General features: G+C 43.0%; 1 protein-coding gene across 5 annotated transcripts in view; it reads left to right on the top strand.

Moving 5' to 3' along the window:
• The window catches only part of slka (STE20-like kinase a), a 160,359-nt gene that overhangs the window by 129,067 nt on the left and 16,882 nt on the right, over positions 1-14,410 (top strand). For 2 of the 5 annotated variants that reach the window (XM_041209129.1, XM_041209133.1), the window contains exons 13-15: positions 2,474-2,566; positions 9,462-9,533; positions 13,845-13,974. In XM_041209129.1, the coding sequence (XP_041065063.1) occupies positions 2,474-2,566; positions 9,462-9,533; positions 13,845-13,974 (295 nt within the window). The remainder of the gene's footprint in view (positions 1-2,473; positions 2,567-9,461; positions 9,534-13,844; positions 13,975-14,410) is intronic. The other 3 variants (XM_041209131.1, XM_041209130.1, XM_041209132.1) reach the window with 3 other exon arrangements.

The following is a 14,410-nucleotide window of genomic DNA, read 5'->3' as shown; positions in this document are numbered from 1 at the left end:
CGACCCAGTGTGTCCACCGTGCCCGGGCGACCCAGTGTGTCCACCGTGCCCAGGCGACCCAGTATATGCGGGAGAAGCCACTCAGCTCTGGTACTAGGCTGTCACTGCTTTATTTCTGTTGTTAATGTTAATATTTGTAGATTTGTTTTTGTTGCTGATTTTGCTTTGATTTCTGTATATTTAACATCTCTCTGTTTTTTGGTTGAGCATTTTACCTTCCCAGCTGGGCAATCTTTGGTTTGTGGTGTGTTGGTGGTGGTGTTGTGTCTGAGTTGCAGGTGGTGATTCCAGATCTTTCTTTCTTCAGCAATAACTGAGGCAGTTGCTTGGTGTGATTATCAAAATAGAAGGATAGGTTTCAGTTAAAACCCTGTGTTCAGTAAGATTATATTGTAAAGGGAAAAGGTACAGGATGAAAGAGCAGCATTTGTATTAACAACTTTTCCAAGCATTGGAAAATTCAAGTTGGAAATTTTGTGTTGAAGAGCACGTCTGCTACTTCCAGTATGTTTCAGGCTATTACACTGGTATAGTCCTCTGCTACTGAGTTTGGGAAGGTGGGCCAGTGCATTGTCTGTTATTCTGCTTCCTTGCACTGGGCTATGGGTCAGAGACTCAGAGCCAGTACTTCTCCACACTCAGGTCTTTTATTGGCCTTTCCTGATGTGTTGCTAACAATGGCCACGGAGGAGGTCCCAGCCTGATCTGTGCCACCTTTCTACTGAGACAGTAGTAAGAGGAGCAGGGTAGAGCTGGGAAACACACAAAACAACTTTGAGGGCTCTACGTGGAATGCAGCAGCATTGTGCAAATACTTTATAGTCTCTGCCACACCAGATCATGCAGGTAGCAGCAAAATAACAATACTTGCTGCACCACCATAGATCACAGATTCTCAGAATGTTGTGTCGCAGAAGGAGGCCATTCGGTCCATTGAATAATCTGACATACTGGAAGTATTAGCTTGCAATCTTCTGATGAAGTCACATGCTGCCTGTTGTAAATTTTGCAGCCTGTGTACAACTAACCCTGCAACACACCAAGCAACTGTAATATCTACCTTAGGCTTATCCTGGGGCAACCTCTTCATCCACAGTGAGGAACAACTCTGCGCAGCTGTTCCTGTTCAAATCCTCTTCTTAACTTTGTAACTGGCTGTCTTCACAGTTCTACTAACCCTCAGGTTTACTCTCCTACATTTCAGTAACTGAAGGAAGCATAAGCTTTCAATCAGAAGGAGGTTCTTAACTGCAAATAGTAAGGATTGAATCACCAAGTAGCTTAACACCATTTAATGATTTGTTCCTCACATTATCTTCTCCCTTGTCCCATGATGAGTTCTCTAAGGCAAGAGCTGGATCTGTTACTTGCACAATCCCTACATGTAGGAGGGCAGCTGTTAGAAATGGGAATCTTTGCATTGTGCATTTTGCAGTAGAGCTTTGCCTGGTGTTGCTTGGCCTTGAGTACTGAAACACTGAATGTTAGACTCGTATACCCTGCAGCACCATAACCTATCAGTGGAGAAGCCTCCTTGTCCATTAGATTCAGTTGATCCTGTTAGGAAGGGGGACTTTCAATCCTGAGTGTTTAATTCCAATCTATACAGTCAGGTTTTTTTTCACACTGGCAGGTTAAGTTGCTGCAAGCTAGGACATGCTGCTTTCTATAACTTTATATTCCAAACAGGTCCTTTTAATATGTGAGTTCTGAGTGTTTATATTGTACAAGTAATGTTTATTTACTTCCAAGATTAAAATATACCAGACAATAACCTGCTCTGTAACATAATGTCAGTCTTGGCTCAGTGGATAGCACTGTCAACTTCTGAGTCAAAAGGTCACGGGTGCAAGCCCCACTCAAGAGACTTGAGCAAATAATCAAGACAGAGGGGTTCTGCACAGTTGTTGTTGCAGCCTTTCAGATAAGGTGTTAAACTGATGCCCCAAACGATGTAAGAGAGCTCACAGCATTATTGGAAGATAGTTCTCTGGGTATCCTGGCAGACATTCCCCCGTCAGCCAAAATCACTAGCACAGGTTACCTAGTTATTCATCTCATTACTGTTTGTGGTATCTTACTTCGTGCACAATAGTTGCTGCATTTTCCTACAATACAGACACTGTAATTTAGAGTTATTAATTGACTCTGCAGCGTTTTGAGATGTTCTATATCTCTCTTTCTATAATTATCAGAACTTATCTTTGAAATTGATTCCCCAGGCGTAGTACATCTGTCAAAAGCACTCATTTTTCAGCACTCACATATTAAAAGTCTGCAAAATGGCAACCCTTTTTACTCACTACCTTTTCAAAGAAATTCTAAACTCCAGCAACATGGCTTAAAGGTACTAACTCTTAACTCTATGCTGAACACTGGCACTGATTTAATCCAACCTAGTCTGTGACCTTTACTGCTGAATGCTGCCAGTGTAAAAGGAATGTACTTCCCCCAACCCTCTGCATGCTTGTAGGTTAAAAATGAAGTGGATAAACTCCCCAGAGAACAGAGAAAAGAACAAATGAAACGAATCCGAGAGGAGCTTTCGCAGTCCTTGCATGCCCAGGTAACTAGCAACTGTCGTTACTCATCAATTGTGCCACTTTCCTTACTGACAAAAGCTTATCTGTCTGAATAGAAATATCCTCTGAAGCCAAACAGTCAGTGTCCAGCATCATGTCACTACATGTCTGAGTTAAAATTGTTTCTACAATACTTGGATATAGATACTTGCACCTGGTAGCCTGGGAATAATTGTGTGTCCCTGGTCTGTGGTGAATTACTTGACCATAGCCAGTAGATGGTCTGGGATGCTACACTTGACCCTTTGCTTGGAAGGTGTGAAAGCAGCTTGGGTTCCAGTACTGATCACTTTCAAGAAAAGCTGCAAGGAGCACATGTTTATGAACCTTGGATGAGGACAGGAGCAGACTTGATTGTGATGATGTTCTGTGCTAATGCATGAAGAATAGCAATGAGGCCCAAGAGGATGCTGAGCTTCCGTGGAACCTATATCTAACCACCTCCAGGAGATGAGATGAGAATGTTGTGTTGTGAATGGGAAGAAGTGCTCTGAAACCAGGGACTGTAATGGGGTCACTTCAACAAAGGAACGTGTTAAAATTTCAGTGAAACTGTCAGGGCAACAGCAGAGTGCCACTGGAAATCTGAGCTGACAAAAGGAAGTGGGATGGTGAAGGACAGTGGAGTCTCCATCACTGTTTCCTGACTCCTCAAGGGTGTTTTTTTATTGTTGGGAAAAAAAAAGATATATTTAGTTTCCACCTTGTTATTGAGTGTGTGGATTCTTTAATGTTAACATAGCCGTTGGTGCACATTAAATTTACCACCTCGCTCTACCAGAACCAAACCAAGAAGTGAGTTTTTACTGCATTCTGTGTCTTGTTTAATTTAGTTATGCATGTGGGCACCCCTTGAGTACGTGATGTACCTTCTTGAGCCCCTGTAGTCCATGTGGTGTAGGTACACCCACACTGCTGTTAGGGAGGGTGTTTCAGGATTTTGACCCAGCAACAGTGAAGGAACGGCAATATATTTCCAAGCCACGATAGCATGTGGCTTGGTGGGGAACTTGCAGGTGGTGGTTCCCATGCATCTACTGTCCTTGTCCTTCGTGGCTTTGGAGGTCACAGATTTGAAAGATGCTATTGAAGGAGCTTTGATGAGTTGCTGCAGTGGATCTTGTAGATGGGACACATGGCTGCCACTGTGTGCAGGTGGTGGAGGGAGTGAATGTTTAAGGTGGTGTATGGGATGCCGGTCAAGGGGGTTGTTTTGTCCTGGTTAGTGTTGAACCTCTTGAGTGTTGTGGGAGCTGCACTGATCCAGGCAAGTGGAGAGTATTCCATCACACTCCTGACTTGTGCCTTCTTGATAGTGGGCAGGCTTTGGGAAGTCAGGAAGTGAGTTAGTTGTCACAGAATTCCCAACCTCTGACATGCTCTTGTAGCCACAGTATTTATATGGCAAGTCTAGTTCAGCTTCTGGTGATGTTGATGGTGGTGATTGAGTGATGATAATGCTATTGAATGTCAAGGGGTGATGGTTAGATTCTCTCTTGTTGGAGATGGTTAGATTCTCTCTTGTTGGAGATGGTCATCGCCTGGAACTTTTCTAATGTGTATGTTACTTGCCACTTGTCAGCCCAAGCCTGAATGTTGTCCAGGACTTGCTAACTGTGGGCACTGACTGCTTCACTATCTGATGAGTTGTGAATGGTACTGAGCACTGCAATCATCAGTGAATATCCTCACTTCTGATCTTATGATGGAGGGAAGGTCATTGATGAAGGAACATAAAGTTGGTTCAGCCTAGGACACTATCCTGAGACTAGAAAGATTTGCTGAAAAGCCTGAGATGAGGTCAGTGGTATGGGAGGAGATTTGTATGGAGTATAAACACTAGTACAGACAAACTAACTCGGCAGAGTTATTAGAGAGGAGTACCAAGGTGCACAAAATACTGGGAGGGACAGATAGCACTAGTACAGAGAATAGTAAGTTAATAGGTAAAGTTGGGGTAAGGGAGAAAGTAACAAAATTTAATCAGGGCTACTAGGCATGTATGTGACTGCACAGACTATACTAAATAAGATTGGGGAGTTACGGGCGCAGATCGTCATGTGGCAATATGACGTTGTGTTGATAACAGAGATCTGGCTCAAGGAAGGACAGAATTGGGTGTTAAATATTCCTGGATACATGGTGTTCAGAAGAGAAAGGAAAGGAGGAGGGGTGGCGGCATTGGATAAGGAGAGCATTGCAGTGCTGGAGAAAGAGGATGTTCCAGAGGGTTCAAGGACAGAATCCATTTGGCTACAGCTAAGGAACAAAAAGAGTGGAATTACATTGCTCGGTGTAGCCTATAGACCACCAAATAGTGAGAAGGACATGGAAGAACAGATCTGCAGGGAAATTACAGACAGATGCAGGGTAGTTATAATGGGGGACTTGAATTACCTGAATGTAGACTGGGACAGTGGTAGTGTAAAGGGCGGAGAGGGACAAAAGCTCCTAAATTGTATTCAAGAGAATTTTCTACAGCAGTATCTGTCCAATCCAACAATAAAAGATGTACTGTTGGGTCTGGTTCCTGGAAATGAGGCGAGCCAAGTAGATTAAGAGTCAGTGGGGGACATTTAGGAGACAGTGATCATTGTGTTGTATGTTTTAGGATAATGATAGAAAAGGATGATAGGTAATCCAGAGTAAAAATAATTAATTCGACAAGAGCGGACTTCAATGAGGCAAGAACGGAGCTGGGCCCCATGTCTGGAATGAAAGATTGGCAGGAAAAACTGTAGCTGAACAAGGGGCTACCTTCAAAAAAGAATTGGTTTGGGCACAGTCAAGGTATATTCCATCGGAAGGGAAAGGTAGGACAAACAAATCCAGAGCTCCATGGATAAAAAAGAAATTGAAATTAAGATGAAGAAGAAAAATTGTGCTTATGATAAGTGTCAGGTAGAAACTCAGCTTTTGACCTCATTACAGCCTTAGTTCAAACATGGACAAAAGAACTGAACTCCCGAGATGAGATGAGAGTGAGTGCCCTTGACATCAAGACAGCATTTGACCGAGTATGGCATCAAGGAGCCCTAGCAAAACTGGAGTCAATGGGAATCAGGAAGAAAACTCTCCGCTGGTTGGAGTCATACCTAGCACAAAAGAAGATGGTTGTGGTTGTTGGTCAGTCATCTCAGCTCCAGGACATCACTGCAGGAGTTCCTCAGGGTAGTGTCCTCGGCCCAACCATCTTCAGCTGCTTCATCAGTGACCTTCCATCCACCATAACGTCAGAAGTGGGGATGTTTGCTGCTGATTGCACAATGTTCAACACCATTCACGACTCCTCAGATACTGAAGCAGTCCGGGTCCAAATGCAGCAAGACCTGGACAATATCCAGGCTTGGGCTGATAAGAGGCAAGTAACATTCGCGCCACACAAGTGTCAGGCAATGACCATCTCCAATAAGAGAGAATCCAAACATTGCCCCTTGATGTTCAGTGGCATTACCATCACTGAAGCCCCCACTGTCAATATCCTGGGGGTTACCATTGATCAGAAACTGAACTGGACTAGCCATATAAGTACTGTGGCTACAAGAGCAGGTCAGAGGCTGGGAATCGTGTGACGAGTAACTCACTCCTGCCTACCCAAAGCCTGTCCACCTCTAGAATGCACAAATCAGGAATGTGATGGAATACTCCCCAGTTGTCTGGATGAGTGCAGCTCCCACAACACTCAAGAAGCTTGATACCATCCAGGACAAAGCAGCCCACTTGATTGGCACCACATCCACAAACATTCACTTCCTCAACCATCGATGCACAGTGGCAGCAGTGTGCACCATCTACATGATGCACTGCAGGAATTCAGCAAGGCTCCTTAGAAAGCACCTTTCAAACCCACGATCACTACCATCTAGAAGAACAAGGGCAGCAGATAGATGGGAACAACACCACCTGGAAGTTCCCCACCAAGTCACTCACCATCCTGACTTGGAAATGTACCGCTGTTCCTTTGCTGTCACTGGGTCAAAATCCAGGAACTTCCTTCTTAAGAGCGCTGTGGGTGTACCTACACCACATGGACTGCAGCGATTCAAGAAGATAGCTCACCATCACCTTCTCAAGGGCAACTAGGGATGGGCAATAAATGCTGGCCCAGCCAGCGAAGCCCACATCCCACAAATGAATACAAAAAAAGTACCAAGAGGAATACAGAAGGTTCAGAGGGGAGGTGAAAAAGCGTACTAGGGAAGTGAAGAGGGATTATGAGAAAAGAGTGGCAGCCAACATAAAGGGGAATCCCAATGTCTTCTATAGGCATATAAATAGTAAAAGGGTGGTAAAAAGAGGAGTAGGGCTGATTAGGGACCTAAAAGGGAATTTAGACATGGACGAAGGGGCAATGGCTGAGGTATTAAATGATTACTTTGCGTCCGTTTTTACCAAGGAGGTAGATGCTACCCAGGCCATGGTGACAGATGAGGAAAATCTGTCACTAGAAGGGTTCAAAATTGATCAGGTGGAAGTGTTGAATAGGCTGTCGGTACTTAAAGTTGACAAGGCGTTGGGACCAGCTGAGATGCATCCAAGGATATTGAAGGAAGTGAGAGGAGAAATTGCAGGGGCACTGGCCATAATCTTTCAGTCTTCCCTAGATATGGAGGTGGTACCAGAGGACTGGAGAATTGCAAACATTACGCCCTTGTTCAAAAACATTGTAAGGATAAGCCCAGCAATTACAGACTAGTCAATTTAACTTCAGTGATGGGCAAGATTCTTGAAACAATTATTCGCGATAGAATTAGTAGTCACTTGCAAAAATATAGGTTGATAAGGAAGAGCCAGCATGGATTTCTAAAGGGGATATCGCATTTAACTAACTTGCTAGAATTTTTTGGAGAGGTAACAGTAAAGGTCAATGAGGGTAATGCTTTTGATATGGTGTTCATTGACTTTGAAAAAGCATTTGACACAGTGCCACACAACAAGACTTGTAAGAAAAGTTATTGCTCATGGAATAAAAGAGACATAGCAACATGGATACAAAATTGGCTGAAGAATAGGAAGCAGAGAGTAATGGTCAATGGATATTTTTCAGGCTGGAGTTTCCCAGGGGTCAGTATTGGGACCCTTGGTTTTCCTGATATATATTAATGATTTAGATCTTGGTGTGCAGGGGACGATTTCAAAGTTTGCAGATGATATGAAGCTTGGGAGTGTTGTGAAATGCGAGGAGGACAGTGTAGAACTTCAAGAGGACAGAGACAAGTTTGTGGAGTGGGCAGATAGGTGGCAGATGAAATTCAATGCGGCGGTGTAAGGTGATGCATTTTGGTAGGAAGAACATGGACATACAGTATGAAATAAGGGATGAAATTTTGAAGGGGGTGCAGGAGCAGAAAGACTTGGGTGTGTATGTGCATAGATCATTGAAGGTGACAGAACAGGTGGAGAGAGCAGTTAATAAAGCATATAGTGGCCTGGGCTTTATTAATAGGGGCATAGAGTACAAGAGCAGGGAGGTTAGGCTGAATTAATATAAGACAGTCATTGGACCTCAACTAGAATATTGTTATCGTTCAGGGCACCATATTATAGGAAGGATGTGAACACATTGGAGAGAGTGCAGAAGAGGTTTACAAGAATGGGGGATGAGAAACTTCAGCTATGAGGATAGATTGGAGAGGTTTGGACTGTTCTCCTTGGAGAGAAGAAGGCGGAGAGGAGATTTGATAGAGGTGTTCAAAATCATGAGGGGGCTGGACAAAGTAGTTAGTGAGAAACTGTTCCCACTCCTAAAAGGATCAAGAATGTGAGGGCACAGATTTAAAGTGATTTGTAAAGGAAGCAAATGTGACGTGAGAAAGAACATTTTGACACAACTGGTGGATCAGGTCTGGAATACACTGCCTGGAAGTGTGGTGGCGGCAGGTTCAATCGAGGCATTCAAGTTGACAGATGATTATTTGAATAGAAACAATGTGCAAGGGTATGGGGGAAAGGTAGGGCAATGGTACTAGGTCACAATGCTCATTTGGAGAGCTGGTGCAGACATGATGGGCTGAATGGCCTCCTTCTGTGCCATTAAGATTCTGTGATTCAGCCTAATTGGACTGAATGGCCTGTTTCTGTGCTGCATATTCTCTGCAATTAATCTCACACCTTTCCTCTTTCCCTATAGCCCTGGTGAATTAGGAGATGGTGGAAAGTGACTGGAGTTGGACTAGTATAACCTGTTCCTGTATATAATAGTAACGAAGTTAGAATCTGTGGATCAGCGCTGTGGGTTCTCAAAGTAACACTTGCGGAGCCTTTTACAGAGTTGACCTTGTTAATACCAGTACATTATCAAAGACAAGACAATCATTGCCAGGGTGTCAATTATTCACCACGAATTTCACTTAAACTTCTATTTCAGTACAGATCTCTGTCGTTCTCACTTGCCATTGGATAAAACTCCTATGCACGTTCATGATTTATTGAGTGACAGTCACGCTTGGGATGCTGACTACCTGCCAAATAAGGTTCACTGTGCAAAACCAGCCTTGTACACTGTGCCCCTAATGTTGTTTCTCAGTAGCCATACCCTGCTGGAAGCTGTCTGACCTTTCCCCTGTGACTGCGAGCTACTTTTTCTCCTTCCATCTGTACAACAAGAAATGCTGGAGATACACAGCAGCTTCATCAACATCTGAAGAGAAAAGCCAGGTTAAGGATTTGGGTGAGACCCTTTACCTAAAGTTTAGTCTGCCTTTTCTGGCTTTTTTTTCCCTTTTTGCCTCATCCTCTGTAATAATGCTGTGCTTGCTGCTCAGTGCTTCTGCCCACCTGCACCCAGCAGTTTGGATGAGTTGGATGATCTGGTTGTGGTGTGTGCTGCCTCCTTGTCCATTTGCTGACCTGGGAAGTCCATTGTATTCTGATCCACAGGGTGTCGCCCAGGTTATGATACAGTCTTTTCAGTTATCTTCGTGCACCTTGTTCAACGCACAGCTTCAGGATGTAAGTCCCTCCACCCTTTTGCGTGATTCTTGAGTTTGTCATATGTTTTATGTCTGTCTGTGTGCCGTGGGCCATAATGCATGTTTTGGAATTCAGCATTTGGCCAGTCCAAGAGCTGGTGACTGTCTTCAATTGAACCTGATTCTTTTGGAAATTCTAAAGCCTAAATGGGGAGAAGGGGGAGCAGTCAGACACTATGCATCACCTTGTGGCTGGGGAGTGGATCAAACACTGCCCTTTCCTTGGATTTGGGACGTAATCTCAGTTTAATTCCTGATGGATACAAATCCACAACAGCCCATACTGACAATAATTCAGCACAAATCAATATGAAAGTTTGCCACACCATATTGTATATCTATAATATGTTGCCAAGGATTTAAAAACTTAAAAGTAAGAGAACAGGTTCCATAAGCTTGGACAAGTTTAGAAGATAGAAGGATGATCTAATCAGGTTTTTTAAATGTTTAAGGGATTCAATAGGATAGAAGCAGAAAAACGTATTTCCTCTGATAAGGGAATCTAGAACAAGGGGTCATAACCTTAAACTTAGACCCAGGCTGATCATAAGAAATAAGAACAGGAGTAGGCCATTCAGCCCATCGAGCCTGCTCTGCATTCAATAAGATCATGGCTGATCTGATTCTGCCCTTAATTCTCCTGTCTGTCCCCATAACCCTTACCTCTGTTGTAGATCAAAAATCTAACTCAACTTTGAATATATTCAATGACCCAGCCTCCACTGCTCTCTGTGGAAGAGAAATCCAAAGACTAACAACCCTCTGGGAAAAGAAATTCCTCCTCATCTCTTTTAAATGGGTAACCCCTTATTTTTAAACTATGTACCTTAGTTCTAGATTCCCCCACAAGAGGAAACATCCTCTCAGCAGCTACCCTGTCAAGTCCTCTCAGAATCCTATATGTTTCAATAAGATCACCTCTCATTCTTCTAAACTCCAATGAATATTGGCCCAGCCTGTTCAATCTCTCCTCATAAGACATCCCAGTGAATCTTCCCTGAACTACTTCCATTGCAAGTATATACCTCCTTAAGTAAGGATACCAAAACAAGCACACAGTATTCCTGGTTTGATCTCACAAATGCCCTGTACAGCTGCAGCAAGACCTCTCTACTTTTATATTCCATCCCCCTTGCAATAAAGGCCAACATTCCATTTGCCATCTTAATTACTTGCTGTACCTGCATACTAACTTACTGTGATTCATATACCCAGATCTTCTGTACTGCAGCATTCTACACTCCCTCTATTTAAATAATATTTTGCTTTTCTATTCTTCCTGCCAAAGTAGACGCCTTCATATTTTCCTACATTATACTCCATCTGCCAATTTTTTGCCCATTCACTAAGGCTATCTATATCCCTTTGCAGACTCTTTGTATCTTCTTCACAACTTCCTTTCCTATCTGTTCTTGTATCATCAACAAATTTGAATTATAGAATAGCCTGACCATTCATCCAAGTCATTAACATAGATTGTTGAGGCCCCAGCACTGAACATTGCTGCACTCCACAAGTTGCAGTTTGCCAATCTGAAAATGATCGATTTATCCCGATTGTTTCCTGTTAGCTAGCCAATCCTCTATTTATGCTAATATATCAACCCCAACACTGTTGTCTCTTAGCTTGTGCAATAATCCTTTATGTGGCACCTTATTGAATGCTTTTTGAACATCCAAATACACTACATCTACTGGTTCCTCTCTATCCGTCTGTTACATTCTCAAAGAGCTCTAATAAATTTGTCAAACATGCTTTTGTTGTGTTCAGCTGTCTCCAATTTTATTCAGATGGATAGCCATTCAATATTCATTCTGTTTTCTAGATTGACAGCTTCATTTGTTCTTTTAAAACATAACCCACATTATAAGCATTCCATTGAGGGAATTATAAATGGTAGATTTTGTAAAGGACGAAACATTAATAAGTCCAAAAGAAAATATTCTTTATTCTTAGAAAAGGAACAATATGACATAAGTCTAAAAATGTGTGTGTGTGAATTTGGTATGTCAGTGGGATAAATATTCACAGTTATTATTGGATGCAATGGCTTCAAAGCTTGCCAGATGATTCTTTAAGAAATGAATAAAAATGGAAGTCAAGCTGCTGCATGGATAAGAAATGTGTGGATTCAAAGGTTGTTTGAGTAGCAGCACAAAGGTACCTTTGACCTTTGGAGAGCAGCACATACCACTGGAAATTGTGCAGACAGTGCTATCACAGGAAAATGGAAACCTGTCTAGGGTCAGGACACAGGAACACCCATGACACAGGTCTCTTGAGGTAGAATAGCAGGCTTCTCCTTCCAATTGAATGGATTGATTTGAACGCACCTCTACTGGTCAACAGTCATGAAGATTGCCGCCTCCTCAGCGGTTCAGTTAGATTCCCTCACGTTCTCTGGAGCTGCAGGTGGGCAGTCAGTGTAATGTTGCTCTTTCTGAGTCAAGGTTTGGATCTTGTGGTCTGGCCAATTAGGTGTTGGCCCAGCATTGTCACTGTGCATCCCCTCTCACTGCTTCTGAAAAATATTCCACACCTCTTTGCCCTTAGTGGCTCTGTGATCCCCTTCTGTGCCTGATGAGCCCTCATGGCACATGAAGACTCTGCCACCCTTCTCTGTGAGCCTTATCACCCTGCAACTATTTTCTGGTCCTGATGACCATGACCCCTCCCCCTGGGCCTGATGACTATGAACACCCTCCCTCTGGAACTGATGACCCTGCGATGCCTCCCTCTGGAACTGATGACCCTGCGATGCCTCCCTCTGGAACTGATGACCCTGCGATGCCTCCCTCTGGAACTGATGACCCTGCGATGCCTCCCTCTGGAACTGATGACCCTGCAATGCCTCCCTCTGGAACTGATGACCCTGCGATACCTCCCTCTGGAACTGATGACCTTGCGATGCCTCCCTCTGGAACTGATGACACTGTTGTCTGGCTATAGCATAAGCAGTTACTAAATCTTATAGTATTTAGGCAGGATTTTAATTAGCTGTTGTGGTAAGGCGCAAATTGCTCTTGAATATCACTTGCCTTTATTAGAAATTGTTGAGGATATAACTAAAACCAGGCTGTGTTCTATAATGATTGTTATATAATAGGAACAGTGTATATTGCAGAGATTAATGGATAACTTAACAGTGTTTTGGGTGATTAGCACCTATAATTAAAAGGGCTTGCACTCCTGACCCTGCCACACTGCAAATGCCTTAAAGTAATGTGGGCTCCCATAGACAACTGTGCCCATTCTCCAAATCCTGCCTAGTTTGAATGCCGTGGAAAATATTTTCCTCCAATAGCTAATGTTTGCACTGTGTAGAACTTTAAATGTTTGCAAAAATCCAGCTGTGTGGGTCTTTGTCCTATCGCTGTGTGAGCATTGCCACTCAGTGTGTGAAGACAGGAAATCCTGCTCCTGTACATCATATCAGTTTGTCTTTAGTCCCAATATCAGATGCATGGTGTGAACAAGAAGAGCTTTGTCACTGGGTTTTCAGGAAAGCACAGCAGTGGATATGTGAGATTTGTTTGCTGAACTCATGAAAACCACACACTATGACAAATTTATACATTTGTCCATGACTGGGTCTGGAAAGAGCGTATTTTGCTGTACAAGACTCACATTAGGAGTGGGTATAATCCAAGGGACTGTATTATAGTCTCACACATATCCCACAACATTAAAGCATGTTGGGATAAATCAGAATTTTTGGCCTTAGTATTGGTAGGTTAAATAAGCTCAGTAACATCATTGGTGTGGGGCTACTGCAATTTATAAGTTTACCACAAAGTGGAAACATAGATAACATGGAAAATTTACAGCGCCATTCAGTCCATTGTGTCTGTGTCCACTGAAAAAAGTGCTAGCCAGCCTAATCCCACTTTTCAGCTCTTGGTCCTGTAATCCTGTAGGTTGCAGCACTTAAAGTGCACATTCAAATATTTTTTAAAAGTGTTAGGGGTGTCTAGCACCCTTACACACAGTGAGTTCCAGACCCTACCACTTTCTGGATAAAAAATGTCTGTCTTTAATTCTCTGATATTTCTGTCAATAATTTTAAACCTATGTTCCCTGATTTATTGACTTGTTTGCCATTGCCGTATTTATCCTTCATTTAACTAGGATAGAATTAACCGACCAGCTAACTACCCCTGCCCTTTTGTTAATCACCCATAAACTATTTTTCCATCTGTTCCTGGCATATTGGGTCTTTGTATTCCAAATGGCTAGTTTGTGACTTATATATCAATCACTCTCTGTGCATTTCATGATGGTTCCTCATTAGGAACAGGAGTTTCTGCAGAAGCAGCAGCTGGAGTTGGATGGAGCACTGAAGAAAATTATCCATCAGCACAAACTGGAGCTTGCTACCATCGAACGAGAGTGTCTCAACAACAAGCAACAGCTGATGCGAGGTGAGGCCTTAATCTCAAAATCACAAGATTGTCACGGTGCAGAAAGAGAGCATTTGCCATTTTGTTTCTGCACTGGCTCTCCAAATGAGCAACTCACCTAGTTCTGTTCTCGTGCCTTCTCCCTGTAGCCCTGCACATTCATTCTTTTCAAATAACAGTCTGCTTCCCTTTTGAATACTTCAGTTGAACCTGCCTGCACCATACACTCAGGCAGAGAATTCCAGACCCTAAGCACTGTGTGAGAAAGTTCTTCCTCATATCACTATTGCTTCTTTTACTAATTAATTAAATTTGTGCCCTCTCATTCACGATCATTTTACGAGTGGGAGTAATTTCTCCCTATCCACTCTTTCTGAGCCCCTCATGATTTTGAATACCTCTGTCAAATCTTCTCTCGATCTTCTTTTCTCTAAGGAAAGTAGTCCTAACATCTCCA

This window comes from Carcharodon carcharias, chromosome 17 (genome assembly GCF_017639515.1).
Source record: "Carcharodon carcharias isolate sCarCar2 chromosome 17, sCarCar2.pri, whole genome shotgun sequence".
NCBI classification, from domain to species: Eukaryota; Metazoa; Chordata; class Chondrichthyes; order Lamniformes; family Lamnidae; genus Carcharodon; species Carcharodon carcharias.
The sequence above is the reverse complement of the archived record's forward strand: the minus strand, read 5'-3'. Positions and strand labels throughout refer to the sequence as shown.